Consider the following 16,250-nt stretch of genomic DNA (forward strand, 5'->3'; position numbering starts at 1 on the left):
ATTAGCTAAGCCGAAGTAACAAGCCATTGTAACAGCAACAAGGATGCACTACCTCAACGGGAAAAAGAAATAGCTATATACCACAGATAAATGAAGATGGTAGATAGCAGTCATAATATAGAACATTTTTTTACCGCACCTACGCGTGCAATACAAGATCTCGGTAAGCATACGAGTGCTCGCGATCCTGAAGCTCCAGAAGCTCCACCTTACTTTGAGTAAGGTGCAACTTCAGCCGAGCAATTTGTAACTCTAATTCGTGATACTCACGCTGAAATTTCTCCCAATCTTGCTCAGAAGTATGCAGATTACAATCAGCCGCTACGAAAATACAGCTAGCACAACGAAGTTCATGTTGTTGGCAATACTTACGGCGATATTAACTATGAAAGAGTTCATTGGCGGACCCGGTGATATATACCCATATGTAAGGCGTATTTGTAGATCATTGGATGGCTGTCCAGAACCTGTAGGATTGGTTAGCAAGATTGTCGAGCATGGCATCCCATAGTCTGGACTAGGTCAGGTTTCAGTCAAGGTAGCGGCCGCTGGTGTCAACCCTAAAGACCGGTAAGAATTGGAACAATTCGAGTTTTACACAAGAGCTTAGGGATAACTAATAGTGGTGGTTACAGGAAGATGTTCGACCTGTGGGGAATGTCAATGAATTCAGGCGATGACATTGCGGGCATCGTGCATGCTGTAGGGCCAGATGTGGTAGATTTCCGACCGGGAGACCGTGTCGCTGGCTTCTACAAACCATGTACCCCAAATGGAAGTTTCGCAGAATATGCGATGATTGAGACCAATACTGCGTGGGTTCTTGGGCTCCAAACAACCTTTGAGGATAAGCTGGAAGCTCCCAATCTCTTGGACTCCCCTTGGCTGCTATAAGCGAGAGTTCTGATCTTTTTTAGTTGGGATATCGCGGAGGCTAATCATGAGCTATAATAGAAGCAGCAACAGTCCCTCTCAATGCCTGCACCGCTGCAACTGGTCTCTATCTGGAATTTAGACTGCCTGCGCCCTGGCTGCCAGCCAAAGAATTCACACCTTTGATCATTTGGGGAGCCACATCCACCGTGGGGTTCTAATCCGTCCAGCTTGCCGTTAAGAGCAATATCCATCGTATCATTTGGATTGCTGGGAGCCCGAAACAATACCTGGAAGACTTCATCGACCGTAGCCAAGGGGACACAATTCTTGATTACCGCGACTCCGAGGATGACATTAAAGAAGGTGTTCAGAATGCCGCAGGCGGACGTACGATCCTGCATGCGATCGAAAAAGTATCAAGCGAAAGAAGCGCGCACATCATGGCCGAGACTATGGGCACTGGCGGCCATATTGCTCTTGTGCTTTTTGAGAAAGAATACACTGACATTCCAAGTCATGTCAAACACAACAAGCATAAAGCATCAGTCATGCATGAAGGAGAGAAGGATTTTGGTCTAGTGATCTCGAGATTTGTAGGGAGAGATTTACAGGAAGGCTGGTTCAAGCCGCAGAGGCATGAGGTGGTGCCAGGCGGACTCAACGGCGTCATCACAGCGTTTGAGCGATTGAAGTCAGGCGAAGCCCATGCCATGAAGTACGTTATAAAGCCCTGGAGGTTGAAAGATAGCTTTCCCCTCTCTCAAGGTTCAACCCCTACTATAATCATACTATGCCACCAAACTATACCCTATACAAACATACATATAGAAACAAGATTTATATTACAGGCAGATTTTGTAACAAATAAATCAAATTTTGAGGTTCCAATGGATTTAATTGGTGCAGTTTCCAAAACGTCGGTGTAAATTGTTTAACTAACTAGTAAACTTAAAAACATAAGTAATTCAAAAACGGTTTAGTTATAGGTAAAGTGAGAAATTAATTAATTAGAGATAAAGAGTGCATCTATTACTGATAGAAAGACTCTCTGTCCTTCACTGGCCTCTATAAATTCCATAAGATACATAGAATTGATCGTTATGGTTGCCTCTATCCTTTCCTGTCTAGTAACAGCTTCGTAGCGTGCGCAACGGAGGGGAGCAATGGTTTTTATCTGTGTGCATATACTAGCATTTTGCAAGAAGGGATCTACTGTACATTCACATCTATAGATTCGCAGAGCAGAACACATTACTGGGCTACTTATGGAAGTATTTTGCTGTTGGCCTGCTATACTGGGAGAAGAGGTTAACTCGGCTCAAGGTCGGACCTCCGATCTCGCCGCAACCCGCCACTTCTTTGGATTTCAAAGCGCTCCACCATCGTCAAGCACTTTACACAATGCGCCTTATACCCTGCTACGACAACGGCCTTCTTATTTTCCAGTCGCAAACGTCTCCTGGTTGATACTTTACTTTGCGACATTTAAAAGACCATACAACACACCCGTCTCGTCCTGAATTGGCTGCGATGCCCCTCGATAACATCCGCAACATCCTCCTCGTGCTCTCCGGCAAGGGCGGGGTAGGCAAGTCGAGCATCACCACACAACTCGCGCTCACGCTATCGCTACAAGGCCACTCGGTTGGTGTCTTGGATATCGATCTTACGGGCCCAAGCATACCGCGCTTCTTTGGCATTGAAGATTTAAAAGTAAGGCAGGCGCCAGGCGGTTGGATACCAGTCGATGTCCATGAAGCGCAGACGTTGCCGGGGAAGAAAATAAAGGATGACGAAGGAGAGCATGCACAAGACCAAAAAGTTGGACCGTTATCATGCATGTCGCTTGGCTTCATTCTGGCTTCCCGCTCTGACGCCGTCATCTGGCGCGGTCCCAAGAAGACAGCCATGGTCCGCCAGTTTCTCACCGATGTCCTTTGGCCACCGCTCGACTACCTTCTTATCGACACGCCGCCTGGTACCTCTGACGAGCACATTTCCCTGCTCGAAACTCTTCTCAAGAACACGACTCCTTCACCCTCACTCAACACGAACCTACCTTTTCTTGCTGGCGCGGTAGTAGTAACAACACCGCAAGCCATCAGCATCAGTGACGTAAAGAAGGAGCTCAATTTCTGTAAAAAGACGGGCATACGCGTTCTTGGTGTGGTGGAAAACATGGCCGGCTTCGTGTGTCCCAATTGCTCGGAATGCACAAATGTGTTCAGTAAAGGAGGCGGACAGGTCATGGCAAGTGACTTTCAGGTTCCCTTTTTGGGCAGCGTGCCGATAGACCCGGCATTTGTGGAGTTGATTGAGAGCGGTACCAGGCCTGTGTATCCGCAGGGGACGGTTATGCAGGGCAAGGATGTGAGTACGGAGGATGTTGCCAAGGCGAGAAACAGTGAGGGGAGTTTGGTGGACAAGTATCGGGATTGCTCGCTTTATCCGCTTTTCGATGGCTTCGTGACGAGGTTGAAGGCAGATGTAGCAGGGATAGAGTGAAGGCGGAAAGGAATGAAATGATGCGCTCTTCACCACCCATCTATTTCTTTGATGCTTTTACAGCATTGCACATTGGGCCCCTGTATTGCGTGCTAAAATATTCGCTGCCTAAATCGCAGACCTTTCTCTCTAATCGATTAGCGGAAACTTACCGCCCTTTGCAGTGCCTTCACTCCAGCGCTTGAATTTCCCAAAACAAGCTTACCGTTCCTGCTCATCCATGTGCTCTAGTAAGACAACAGCACCCACGATCGCATACCGCCCGAGGTAGAAACCCGCCCGTGTGTCAGCAGACATGCTGTGAGGTGAGAGCAGGCTTGGCTCCAACCTAGGTGAAGGGTGACTAAAAACTGCTATTGACCAGGTTTTTGTCAAGCACCTATATAAAGCTCCTACGCAGTTTCTTTCTCACTTCCTTCTGGTTCCTCGATTGCTCAGTTTTCTACTTCTGCTATCAATCAACCCGAACAATCCTTCTGATCGTATCGATTGAGCAACAACGAACTATCACGCTGACAGCGTGATTCGACTCGAGTATATGCCACATCGTTAATTAGAAAATTTCCCATACTGACTTTGATAGCGCCGGGAACCCTAAACATGCAGTCTACTAGTGAAACTAGATCTCACGAGCTTGGAGAAGCTGGTGAGACTGCGAGATCTGGGGAATCAAGCAGTTTCTTCTTCGACGGGGAGATGCAAGATTCGGGAGCTGAACCAAAAAGTGCTGCAGCCTGGGGTCAAGAGCGCAGAGAAATGGACCTGGGTGAACAGCAGCAACTTGATGGGCTCTGGAATGGCAGTGAACATGATGCTACAAACCCATTGGGCAGTGCTGCTATGAAACTGGAGCCTAGGCACTGGACAAACGATCTCGAGGGCATGGATGTGGATGATGGAGGGATTCATTCATCGGCTCTTCCGCATGTGAGTGAGTCTAAGAAAGAGCCGCTTCAGGGTCCTACAGAGAAGATGCAACTTGGATTCGAAGGACGTGAACGCGTCAAGTATCCTGGTTTCGTCGAAGGCCAGCATGAACAGGGTCATCCGTCTTCGACTCCCACCAAAGCAGCAAACTCTCAGCGTCAAGAAGGGATTGCCAATCCAGGCTTCAAGGACCAGACAACAACATATATGGGCGGGCCGCAGGGTTACCAAACCCTCGACTTTACCAACCCTACTCCACTCCACCATTCAACTCCAAAAAACCCCATGTCGTTTTCGCCCTTCAATACTTATGCTCCATACAATCCAAGCGTCCAAAAATTCCCGCAACAGCAGCTTTTTACCCGACTCAACCAACCTTCTTTCAACCCTAGCTTTGCTCGCCAGCAGCAGCTCCAAGTACAAATCGACAACAAGAAACGCCAGATCGAGAACGTAAAAAGAATATACGAGCGGAATCCACGCCAAGCTCAACAAGCAAACAATGACTTCGGCTTCTCTCAGAACCAGGCAAACGTTCCAGCTTCAATTCTAAAGGGTCCATTGAGCTACCAACGAGCTCCTCAAAGCGCGTATCAAACTCTACCGTTTGGAAACAGTAGCACAAAGTACCCTTCCCACAGCCAGTCTGAGTTTCCATACGACCAAATGGCATCAATGCAGCCTCCTGCCTTGTACTCTGTACAGGGCCATGATGCACTCAATCAGACGAGCAAGCCAAACCAGCAGTCACCAAGTGCGTACACTACATCAGAAGCACCCGAGGAAGAAACCAAAGAAGAAACCTCATCCGACGACGACGAACCCCTCAAAACCCGCCTAGCACGCCACCCATCTAAGGCCCCATCCCCCCATCCCCCCAACACCTCCCCCATAAACTGGAAACTCCCAGACTACGACATCCAATTCTCCCCCTCACCTCCTCCCGCATCCTCCTCCTCCTCCAAACTCAAAGCCACCAAAGACTCCTCCTCCCTCCCTGTGGCAAAAATCTCCCTTCCAGGTCTAATCCGCGAGCCCCTGGTCCTCTCCCCAGACCACACCGCCCAAGAACTACACCTCCTCACGCACATCTTCCTACCAGCGCAGCAAGCATTGGCAACACCAGACCCCGAACCCGCACTTGCAGTGCTGAATTTCCACAGCATCGCGATGATGGTTGTTGAGGCATACGTGCAGTTTGAGATAGGGGATGAGATGGGGCGGTCTGGTCCAGCTTACCTTCCTCCCCACGATTCTGCTTCCGACGAAGGCGAGCGTGGTAAGGAAAAGGGCAAAGCAAAGAGGAAAGAAGAAAAAGACTACGTCCGCATCCGCTGCGCCCGCAACGCAAACGTCGACGACATCTTCTTCGCCGTCATCGACCGGTGGCGCGCCGGGCTGGAGAGTAACAAGCAGTCTTTCAAGTTGATTCGGGGGATCCAAGAGTTTGTGGATGTGGCGTTGGATGTTATTTTTTGGATCAAGGAGAATGGATTGCTGGTTGAGGAGGAAGGGCGGACCGGGGAGGGCGAGGAGGGTGCCAAGGGCAAGGGAGGTGCCAAGGCAGGCGCAAAGGGAAAGGCAGAGGAGGAGTGTGTAAAGAAAGAAGAGGGTATCTCGATGCTGACGGCTAGGAAGAAGACGGTGCCCAAGGCCAAGGTTGCGAAGCCGAAGAAGAAGGAGGCGCCGGTGAAGAAGAGGAGGGTTCCGGTTACGCCTGGTGTTACGGTTGTGAGAAAGAAGTGATTTTGAGGGGAGAGAAAGGTGGGGGATTGAAGGTGGAGGATTGGTTGGTCTTTTTTTTGGCGAGTTTTATTTCATGATTTACGGGAATATTGGTCAACGGGGATGCAGGACATGATTTACAAACAGGGCAGTGGAATACTTTATTCACAGAGCCATATTCCAACGACACGATCCATGTAACTTGAAAAAAAAAACAAGTTTATTGCTGACATTTACTATTCTGGCGTCTATGATGCTAACGTTATATCGCCACCAAGACCATGCAAAATCCCCACATGCCTCGGAGTTTCTTTTCTCCCATTGCTTCATGCAACGTCACACTTTACCCCCTGCTGTGGTAATTATCCACAGGCGCAACTTCCTTGACGCTCTCCCAAATCTCATCAATCCCCTTGACCGCCTCACTGCTCAGCTTTCCCTTCTTGAGCCACTGGGCCGTCTGCTCCACCTGCGGCAGCTTGCTAGCTCCAAAGACGACAGCGTCGTCATCGCTCTGCAGCGCGCTGTGAAACGCAACCCATCGGTATGCAAGCTCGGCTTTGGAGACGCCTTCCTTTTCGGCGAGATCGTTCCATTTGGATAGCGCATTGCGTATAGGTTCCTTGTTGTAGAGCGTGCTGTAGAGGCCGCCTAGGGTCTCCTTGTTGAAGCGGCCTGCGCCGACGTCGAGGTCTGCGGGTGTCTTGGTTAAGAAACCGCCGGCGAGAGGCGAGTAGGCATAAAAGTGGATGCCCAGCTTGCGTAGCAGGGGGAAGAGCTGCGTCTCGAGGTGGCGTGCGACGGGGTTGTAGTTTCCTTGGTAGACAGATGGCAGAGGGTATCCCTTTGCCTTTGCAATGTCGTAGACTTGCTGTACCTGCTCGGCGGAAAAGTTGCTCAGACCAAAGCGGCGAAAGATGCCTTTTTTATAGACTTCGTTAATTCCCTCGAGGGTTTCCTCGAAGGGAATCGATGGGTCTGGGGCGTGGATGTAGAGGATGTCGAATTGCTCAATGTTCACGGTGTCCAGCGAGTCTTGGGCGTCCTTGATGACATTTTCCTTTGTGGCGGTGCCGGGAGCGAAGCCGCCAGGCAGCTTGGTATCGATGGTGAATTGCTTGCGCTTCTCGAGCTTGCCAATGGCATCCTGAGATCCGGGGTATATGCGTGCTGTGTCAATGTTCTTGATGCCGTTCTTGATTAGGATGTCAATGACCTCAGCGCGCACTTCTTGGGTTTTGAAGTATCCTTGGTCTGAGAGGGGAAATCCTCCGAAAATCGTCTTGACCATTATGGTAGCGTTTGAGGATGTGTTTGCTGAGATGTTGGTGGCGTTGCGGTGAGGGGAAGTGGTGAGGGGAAGTGGTGAGGTGCGAGCTGGACGGTGACAACACCTTCCCCACTCATATATGTGTATACGTGGTAATACGTGCTAGGCAGTAGCGTACCCACTGCTTCGTGTGCATTTCTAATATAGCATGTCCGGTCGGACTAAAGTCCTGTCTGAAGTAGTGTGAATGATGTCATGATGCCATTTCCTGCCCCTCCTCGGTGATTGCTAGGGCCTAATTTCACAAACACAATCGCTCTGACAAATTGCATGCTGCATACAAAACATCGGGGCTAGCGGATCGTAATACATTCCTTGCAATCAGCTAGGATTGACGACATGGTTGTGTACCGGGAAGCATCTTCCTTGCTAAACCTATTACAGCTGACTAAATGTACCCCTCTCGGCCGACTCACCCAATTGCTTCGAGCAAGTTTCTACTTCAGTCTGCTGGGCTACTTCGATGACAAATGAATGCTTCCCTCTCACAATGCATGCGTACAACCACGTATCCAATTTCTTCTAACATGTCTAAAAAAACATCATGATGGCCCTGGCTCCATCTCTGTCCACCCACCATCTGCCCTCCAAACCCCAGCCTTTGTATAATCACCTCGTTGGCCACCGCTCAAGTATGCAAAGCGAAAGTACTCATTTACACCTTCCATGTGCCGAGTCCAGGTCCAACTGTCCTCCATCCTGTCTGTAAACTCGTGGTATCTTTCCACGTCATTGACTAAGACGCTCATGCCTTCATAGGGCGTGGGGAATGGATACTGCCAGTCAAAAGTTATGTTGGGCTTGATGTGAGCTACATTCACATTGTTATGAATGACTGGGGCTGTAATAATAGGGAGAGGGGTACCGCTGGGCGCGTCACCACGAAGAGCGCTAGGTGTTTCCAAGATGCTAGCAAAGCCCCAGCGCGCAACGCCATTGATGAACAGACCAATAAGGATACCTTGATAGAGAAGGGAGGGCCGGGTTTGCATAGATGTGCCTGCAACAAGAAGAAGGCCAAGGATGTAATGATGAATCCTGACGTTCATCTTGGGTATCGCGACAAGTGTAAGTATGCCTGCGACTAAGATGCCGTAAATGGCAAGGTAGCGAGGAAGACGACCCTCAACCCTGAAAGCCCAGGCTTGGCCAAGAGCAATCAAGAATAGGGCCAGAACAATGATGATAAGGGCGGGGATGGCGCCGGGCTGGTTCTGGATATCGTGCGGAGTGAGGCGCTCAATAGGAATCTTGTCAAAGGTGTAATTGTTCAGAGCGCCTATCCAGCACCCTCCCAGCCAGAGAATCGTCTTCTCTATGTGCGCGTCCAGGCCCTCAAGCTGGCGACGTACGGCGAATTGGTAGACGGCATACATACAAAAGCATGCCGGGAGCAGGCGCGCGAGCATTATACTGACAATAGCATAGTAGTCTGTCAGATTCGGTGGGTCCGAAGCAAGCGCAACGTGGACGAAGACGCCTAGGAATATTGAAGTGAAGAATACAGGTGGTGATGTGGTAAAGAGGGACAAGAGAATAGTGAATGTCAAGGAAACGCCGAGCAGGGGCCATCGCAAGTCGCGGCACTTTGTCGCAGTTCCGGAGAGGAAGGAAAAGGAGCGTGGAAAGTAGGAATCGAAACCAGTGCTCTTGATGTGCTTGCGGTCAACGCTGGGATAGTCAGTTTTTTCGCCAATCTGAGCAACCACACCGCATCCACCTGAAGCGTCGTTGATGAATCCAGCATGGATGGCAGCAGCGCAAATGAAAGAGTCGGCACGGTAATAAGTGTTTTCGAGCGTTTCCTCGTCGTCTGTAGGCCCGCCTACGACGAGTGGACGATAGTTGACCAACTGGTCTCCAACAGCATGGGGATAGATCAACTGCACGCGCTTGCAATTTGCGGGGCAACGAAAAGGCATGGTGCTGTTCTCAAAGGGCCGGCACAGATCGCCATTGAGGCCGCAGCCATTGCCGTCGCTCCAAAAGCGATCTGTGCACCGCACGCGCACTGGGCTGCCGTAGCCTGGTATGTCTGCTGCAAAGGCACTACGATGCAGAACGAGGCCAAAAGTCAGGATCCAGCAAAAATAGAAGAAGACGAGCAGGGCAATCTTCTGTTTCCTCTTTGGGAAATAGTTGTTCAAGAGGCGAATGGGCGCAGCTTGGACATGTGGAAAGAATGGGCGGATCTTCCAGGGTCGCGGCGGCTGTGGGCCCTTGACCCAAACGACAGTACTGTGCCATATGCGTTGCAGTTGTGGAGGTAAGTATTTGCTCATGTAAGACTGTTGCAGTGGGCTGTAGTACTCCTGAGCAGAGGCCTCGGACGCCGCAATAAGCTCGGCCGACTCGTTGGAATGGAGACTGGCGTTTCCATCATCGCGATAAATGGGCGGAGGGGCGCCTTCATCGTCATAGACGCCCTGATGGGAGTCCATGTCTTGGAGCGACGCCAACTCGTGGCGAGATGTGGGCGAGGACGACAGTTTGAAGGCTGAGGGCGTGGCGATGCGCCGAGGCTTGTGGGACGGTTATCGATAGCGATGGGTGGGGATGTGGATGCGAGATGGGCGCGTTGCAGTTGGGATGGAACAGCTGTTGTACAGCGCAGAGGGAAAGAAAGAAATGAGGCTAGGGCCAAGAAACCGACTTTGTATAATATAATCAGTCATCAGCCAGGGCGGATGACGGCCGGACCGGGCAAAGAAGAGAGTTTGGGATCGGGAGCCGTGGGAGTCGCCGGGACCTGCATGACGACGAGGCCGAGCCTGTGGGGTTCCCACGCCGCCGGCTTCGTGCGCTAATCCGCTGCACCAGCACGTGGCCGGCCCAGCCATGGTGGACTGCATACTTACAGCTGTACAGACCTATATACATGCGCTTGCCTACGTGTAGCAGACGTGGACAAGACCAACTGAAACACACACAGGACCAAACAACGCTGGCCTGGGTGGGGACTATGGTCGGCTCAACGTCAAGGCGCCCGCACGCAGCCCGTTGGGGTTTAGCTGCGACACGCATACATGCTGAGGTCACTACCGACATTTCTAATCACCACTCCCTTATCCTCCAGTCCTCGGCCCTCCAACGCGTCTCTCCCTCTCTCATCCTTATTGCCTCCTCCTTTTGGTAGATCATTACAAAGCCCGCCTGGCTGCGCTGCTTTTTACCATGGCGCCATACACTTCCGACCCAAGCTCTTTTCCAGACCCAGTCAGTCTCGCCCACTTGCTATCACGCAGCACAAAGGCCCGTGAGGCCTCGACCGTCAAGCAATTCTACAAATACTTTCAGATCCCGGGCATCGCTCAATTAGCTGGAGGTAGATACTAACCTATGCTACAACCATCATCACAATTGCTCACAACTGCTAGGCCTGCCCGATGATCACTACTTCCCATTTGACACACTCGAGGCCAAGGTCGCCCGCCCTGACCGATGGCAGCCTACCCCAAATAAACCCCTCGACCCCCCGCCTGAGGACCCTCCGTCCTCGCAGCAAAATAGATTCTGGGCCTTTTCGCGCAAAAAGTCCAAGCAGCTACCTGCCTCGCGTCTGGTTGTACCAAAAGACTCCAACATGCAGGATCCTCTGCGCATGATCGACCTCAAGTCGGCACTGCAGTACGGCCAGGCCCAGGGATATCCCCCCCTGTACTATTTCATTCGTCAGTTCACTCGCGAAAACCTGCACCCCTTTGTTCCATACAAGGATGGTCCCGAGATCCTCTTGACCTGTGGTTCTACCGATGGCTTCTCAAAGACATTGACTGCCCTCAGCAATGAGTGGTCAGCAGAGCATGACCCCGTCGAAGAGCGACCAGGTCTGCTGTGCGAAACATACTGCTACATGAACGCTATCCAGACCGCCAAGCCACGGGGCTTCAACATTGCACCTGTTGCCATTGACAGCGAGGGAATGATGGTGTCCGGCCCAGGCGGTCTACAAGACGTCCTGGAAAACTGGGACTTCACAAAGGGTCGTCGGCCGCACATCATGTACACTGTCACCATTGGCCAGAACCCCACATCTGGCACCCTCTCAGTCCAGCGACGCATCGAAATCTACGCCCTATGCGTAAAGTACGACATCGTCATCGTTGAAGACGACCCATATTGGTACCTGCAGTATCCCTCTTCACTGCCCAACGGAACCACCCCCGTCGAGCCCCAAAAGTCGTCAGGTTTTGAGTTTTTGGATAGTCTAATCCCCTCATATCTCAGCATCGACTACCAGGGCCGCGTGGTGCGCCTCGACACCTTTTCCAAGACTGTCGCTCCAGGGTGTCGTCTTGGTTGGATCACTGCACAGCCCGCCCTTATCGAGCGTCTCGTGCGTATCACCGAGACCTCAACCCAGCAACCGTCTGGTTTCGTGCAATCCATGGTTGCAGAATTACTCATGGGCCCACAATCTTCCAGAGACCCTGGAAAGGGAGGCGCAGCAGACGGAAGTGGCTGGAAAGTCGAAGGCTGGGTGCGCTGGCTCGAGGGTCTGCGAGGCAACTACGAGCGACGTATGCAGAAAATGTGTGACGCGCTCGATTCTGGCAAAGAGCTCGTCAAGGCCGGACGCCGCAAGAGTCTTGCTGATGTCACCGACCAAGAGGACGATTGGACTGTTGTAGAGAAGAAGCCCTTGTACACATTTGTCCGCCCACTAGGCGGCATGTTCGTATGGGTCCGCTTCGACTTTTCGTCGCACCCTCTCGCCAGAGAAGTCCCGCGTTCCCGCCTCTCCAGGGCTCTCTGGGTATTCTGGACAACCAAGCCCTACCTCTGTCTTGTGGCTCCTGGCAGCATGTTTGCTGCAAATGAGCAGATTCGCCAAAAGGATAGCTTTAACTGCTTCAGGCTGTGCTTTGCTGCCTGTCCTGCCGAAGACGTAGAGAACATCAGCACAAGATTTGTCGATGGCGCACAAGACTTTTGGAGAATCAAGACCAAGGCTAAGATTGACAAGCTACTTGAAGACGAGGAGGCGGCGATGGCGGGAGGAGACAATGTCGCCGGCATGTCCGTCTTGACCGGCTTGTGCTGATTTTTCTTTTTTCTTTTTTCTTTTTCTCATATTGAACAAACACTGGTGGGTATTTAGGATATATCATATACACGGCGTTTTTGTTTTTTATTTACTTTCTGATGATATAACGAAATATAACAGAATCTTGATCTAGTCCACCCGCTTTCCGCCCCCCCCCCCTAGCCCGTGAACTCTCTACATCAAAACCCTCGCAAAACCCTCGCCCACACCCCGTCCAACCAACCACTCCTCCAACCCCCCCATATCCCCCCTCATCCCCCTCTCCCCCCTCCTCTCCCCCACCGCATCCGTAATCTCCTCCATCCCCTCAAACACCCTCCCTTCCACACCAACCTCCCTCCACCGCTCACTGACCTTCTTCTGATACGCCGGAATATCCCCCCAAGACTCCGTCTTGATAAACCGCATGTAAGCATCTATGTTAGAAGACGTGCCTTCGACGCAGAGTAAACCCGGTTTGCCCGCGAACAGGAAGCCCGTCAGGGAGTAGCGCGGGGCGTGAGTAGTGAGGTCGAGGCGCTTTGAGCGCGTGCTTATTGAGGGGAAGAGGAACCAGGCGCGTACCAACGGTTCGGATGATAGTGGGGAGTGTGAAGGGAGGGAAGGGAGTGGGGAAGAGAGGTGCGCCAGGGCTTTTTCGAGGATGAAATCTAGAGTGTCGAGGAGGTCGTCTGGGTTTGGGAGGCATGATGTGAGGGATTGGGTTTCGGCTTTGTTCAGCCAGGTTGGTTGTTGGACTCGCACTTTAACTGCTGGGGGGTCCGTCGGGGTGGTGGCGCCTTGGTGGGAAAATGGGATGGTGAGGTGTAAGCGGAGGGTTTGCCGACTCGCTGGTGGAGTTGTTTCCGGGGGAGAAATGGAGAGGTCGAGAGTAGCTGAGATACTTGGGTTGGACGTCATGGCTTCTTGGCTTTTTTCTGCATCGCCATTGCGTAGGATGGAGAGGGTGGACTGTGCGGCGTCAGAGAGGGTGAGGTCGTCTGGGTACATGGCGAGGAGGAGGTCGATTTGGCCGATTTGCAGCTCCAGCAGGTCTGGGGGGAGGAGGTGCCAGGGCGAGTCCATTGTCGTTATCTTTCTTAGTAGTTCAGATTTGCAGGTGTAGTTTCAAGGTAAATGGTAGTACTATGTGACTAAATTATATCTAGTTGGTAAGAGTCTAGAGGTATTCACAACTGACTAATGAGCGAAGTCGGCGCTACACACACACACTGGAGCCACTAAGTTTTTCGGCCACTAGCCCACAAGCGTGCATCTCCGCATTGGAAAATGCTCGATGCTATTTACATCTACGTTTCCGTACAATTCGTTCTAGAATCACTATTATATTTTTTATTCGGCTATGTACAACGGTTTGATTGCTCTTACAGCTTGCTGCTCTCTGGAGCTGGCGCTGCCTATATTTTCAAGTCAGCTTCTTTCTGCACATTTCTGTTCAACTTGGACAAGGGCAAGCAACGTACCTCCCACATATCAATCAGCACAGTATTTGGCTTTCCCACCCGCAGTACAGCAATGGCAGCGACATCGTTCAACCATGCAACTGTGTTGTTTCTGCTCGTCTCGAACTTGCCAATCAACATGTTGGGTGTACTGTCATTGTTGTCTTTTGGCGGCAGACCCTCGGTCTGAATGTAAATGATCTCACCGGCATCTGTCTGGAGCACATAACGCGTATCAGGCCGTGTCTTGCCTCCGTTGTCCATCAAAAGCCAGTCGGCGCCGATATTCAGGATTTTGCCTGCATGTAGAATTAGAACTGTAGCATCTTATGACGTCATTCATTCTCGCAAAAAGGGGGAGCATCCAAAAGCCAAGCCATTTAGATAGCCCCCTATTCCTCTCACCGACTTTCGCAATGAAGACGGCATCTTGAACAACTAACCAGATAGTCTTGGTCCCTTGAAGGTGCCTCCGATGATGGGAATAATGGAGCGCATTTGTCCATAGGGAATGCCCGGAACGTTGATTGGATCTGCCAGCAAAGCCTCCATTCGGTAGAGCAGAGTCAACTGCGGCGGTACAGCTTCGTCTTGTGCCATGGCGAACTGTGCAAGCGTGGCGATGGCAGTAGTAAGCGGGTATAGAAAACGCATGATGAATGAGCAGCGTTTCTGAAATATGTACGTAGATTATGAGATTACTAGATTACTAGCAGAAGTGTGGGTGAAATAGAGACAAGTCATGAGCATGATGCTAACGTTTTATACATCCACAATGTACCATGGTTCCTGGTGCCGTAATCAAGATCCGAGGATACTGCCTATAGGGTTAGTGTCTTCAAACCCCGCAACCGGCAGGCAATTTACCCCGGTTTTGATAACTCCAGCTTCCCCGGCAGATGAGAATATACGCGCTCTAGTCGCGCTAAGTACATTCAACTAGGTTATCCCGTCGGTCCTACTTGGCGCTAGCAACCGTTGCATGGCGGTGAGCATGGGGCTAAACGTTAATCACATTTCTGGGGATCTGGAATTGACAATTGAATGATATGTAGATACACTTGTAGAGTGCCAACGACGTGTATGCGTAGAGCGTCATCAGGTACCTCTCAACCTTACACGTTCTCTCCAAACGCCCATATCAACCACATCAGTAGACATAGCCGTTTGCCATCACCAATCTACCATGCTGGCTCCAGACTTCAAAAGAAGACGCATCTCCCTTACCTACTGAGCGAAATACCCAAGAGACACATACTACACACATGTGGACTATCCCAAATAACCCACACCAGTTAGCCCATGATGCCCCAAAACCTCCCCCCAAAAGCCTTCCAAACCCTCAAGAAACTAACCCTCCACGGCGACGCCGGCGCCCACAACCAAGGCATCTACCTAATGAAGCACCTCCCCAGCGCCAAAATCTACATTGAAAAGCGCCTCCTCCCCTCCCGCGCCACCAAACGCGAAATCCGCGCCATGCGCCTCTGCAACCCGCACCCACACCTCATCTCCATCTTCACCTTCACCCAATCTAGCACCACCTCTATAATCTCAATCTACATGCAACACTGCGAGCTTGGCAGCCTGGACACCCTGATCCTGCGCTTCAACGCGCACAACACCCGCTTGCACGACGAAGGCTTCGTCTTCCGCGTCTTCTGGCACCTAGCCCTCGCACTATGTTATTTAAATACTGGCGCCGATTACACCTCTACGCGGCATCGCGCCATTCAAGGTAAACCCGCGGTGAAGAAGCAAGGCTGGGATTCCCTGCTACATGGCGACATCAAGCCCGGTAACGTATTCCTTACGCAAGATAGAGCGTGTAAAGGTGCGGATGCGCATACGCTTTATCCGTGCATTGTGCTTGGGGACTTTGGCTGCATGGTCACGAGGTCGGATCGGTATTCACGGCATGCGGGATTGCTGGGGCGGGGGGATCTGCGGTTCGAAGCGCCGGAGTGCAAGGGTAATGTGTATAGCGATGTCTTCAGTGTGGGACTCGTGTTGCACTGCCTTGCGCGTATGGCGCAGATTCCAGATGAGATTCTACTGCCAGATAGGCCACTGGGCAGACAGTATACGGGGTGTAAGTATCTGGCGCAGATGGTGCGGGATTGTCTTGCGCGGACGCCCGAAGAGAGGCCTTCGCCGCTGGAGCTGCCCAAGTTGGTGTTTGAGGGTTATCGTGTGTGGAGGCAGGCGAGGGGTTGCGATGGTGTTGCTCTGCCTAAATGGGCTTTTGGCTAAATACCCTGTTTAGCAAATATATATGTAGGATTCATTAATCTATATATGAAAGTGAATCGGTTATGTATTGAGCTTTCGTTGCATATACCCTTTCTTTGTTCAACGAGAGAAGAAACATGAGACCGGGAAGTTCCGAGCTGCCAAA

General features: G+C 51.3%; 10 protein-coding genes across 10 annotated transcripts; 5 read left to right on the forward strand and 5 right to left on the reverse strand.

Moving 5' to 3' along the window:
- Positions 1-139: 139 nt before the first annotated feature.
- COCSADRAFT_82039 (uncharacterized protein) lies at positions 140-346 on the reverse strand (the record flags this gene model as incomplete). The annotated part of the gene is made up of 1 exon (XM_007698800.1): positions 140-346. A coding segment is annotated over one exon (207 nt), but the record flags the coding sequence as incomplete, so codon positions are not given.
- Positions 347-639: 293 nt separating this feature from the next.
- On the forward strand, positions 640-1,856 carry COCSADRAFT_168512 (uncharacterized protein; the record flags this gene model as incomplete). The annotated part of the gene is made up of 3 exons (XM_007698801.1): positions 640-819; positions 1,104-1,591; positions 1,838-1,856. 3 exons carry the CDS (start codon positions 640-642, stop codon positions 1,854-1,856), a joined length of 687 nt encoding a protein of 228 aa, XP_007696991.1.
- Positions 1,857-2,273: 417 nt separating this feature from the next.
- COCSADRAFT_34132 (uncharacterized protein) lies at positions 2,274-3,549 on the forward strand. Its single transcript, XM_007698359.1, has one exon. It carries the CDS (start codon positions 2,407-2,409, stop codon positions 3,379-3,381), a length of 975 nt encoding a protein of 324 aa, XP_007696549.1. The 5' UTR covers positions 2,274-2,406; the 3' UTR covers positions 3,382-3,549.
- Positions 3,550-3,981: 432 nt separating this feature from the next.
- Positions 3,982-6,229, forward strand: COCSADRAFT_352167 (uncharacterized protein; the record flags this gene model as incomplete). The annotated part of the gene is made up of 1 exon (XM_007698802.1): positions 3,982-6,229. The coding sequence occupies one exon, from the start codon at positions 3,982-3,984 to the stop codon at positions 6,052-6,054; it is 2,073 nt and encodes a 690-aa protein (XP_007696992.1). The 3' UTR covers positions 6,055-6,229.
- Positions 6,230-6,247: 18 nt separating this feature from the next.
- On the reverse strand, positions 6,248-7,478 carry COCSADRAFT_34134 (uncharacterized protein). Its single transcript, XM_007698360.1, has one exon. It carries the CDS (start codon positions 7,322-7,324, stop codon positions 6,377-6,379), a length of 948 nt encoding a protein of 315 aa, XP_007696550.1. The 5' UTR covers positions 7,325-7,478; the 3' UTR covers positions 6,248-6,376.
- A 180-nt stretch (positions 7,479-7,658) lies between these two features.
- Positions 7,659-10,125, reverse strand: COCSADRAFT_34135 (uncharacterized protein). The gene has a single exon (XM_007698361.1). The coding sequence runs from the start codon at positions 9,802-9,804 to the stop codon at positions 7,906-7,908; it is 1,899 nt and encodes a 632-aa protein (XP_007696551.1). The 5' UTR covers positions 9,805-10,125; the 3' UTR covers positions 7,659-7,905.
- Positions 10,126-10,241: 116 nt separating this feature from the next.
- On the forward strand, positions 10,242-12,551 carry COCSADRAFT_110924 (uncharacterized protein). The gene is made up of 2 exons (XM_007698803.1): positions 10,242-10,688; positions 10,741-12,551. Exons 1-2 carry the CDS (start codon positions 10,538-10,540, stop codon positions 12,405-12,407), a joined length of 1,818 nt encoding a protein of 605 aa, XP_007696993.1. The 5' UTR covers positions 10,242-10,537; the 3' UTR covers positions 12,408-12,551.
- A 33-nt stretch (positions 12,552-12,584) lies between these two features.
- COCSADRAFT_188077 (uncharacterized protein) lies at positions 12,585-13,554 on the reverse strand (the record flags this gene model as incomplete). The annotated part of the gene is made up of 1 exon (XM_007698804.1): positions 12,585-13,554. Exon 1 carries the CDS (start codon positions 13,473-13,475, stop codon positions 12,585-12,587), a length of 891 nt encoding a protein of 296 aa, XP_007696994.1. The 5' UTR covers positions 13,476-13,554.
- A 220-nt stretch (positions 13,555-13,774) lies between these two features.
- COCSADRAFT_157704 (uncharacterized protein) lies at positions 13,775-14,452 on the reverse strand (the record flags this gene model as incomplete). The annotated part of the gene is made up of 3 exons (XM_007698805.1): positions 13,775-13,807; positions 13,874-14,151; positions 14,296-14,452. The coding sequence occupies 3 exons, from the start codon at positions 14,450-14,452 to the stop codon at positions 13,775-13,777; spliced, it is 468 nt and encodes a 155-aa protein (XP_007696995.1).
- A 393-nt stretch (positions 14,453-14,845) lies between these two features.
- COCSADRAFT_288230 (uncharacterized protein) lies at positions 14,846-16,167 on the forward strand. Its single transcript, XM_007698806.1, has one exon. It carries the CDS (start codon positions 15,155-15,157, stop codon positions 16,103-16,105), a length of 951 nt encoding a protein of 316 aa, XP_007696996.1. The 5' UTR covers positions 14,846-15,154; the 3' UTR covers positions 16,106-16,167.
- Positions 16,168-16,250: the final 83 nt, after the last annotated feature.

Source organism: Bipolaris sorokiniana (assembly GCF_000338995.1).
Source record: "Bipolaris sorokiniana ND90Pr unplaced genomic scaffold COCSAscaffold_3, whole genome shotgun sequence".
Classification (NCBI taxonomy): Eukaryota; Fungi; Ascomycota; class Dothideomycetes; order Pleosporales; family Pleosporaceae; genus Bipolaris; species Bipolaris sorokiniana.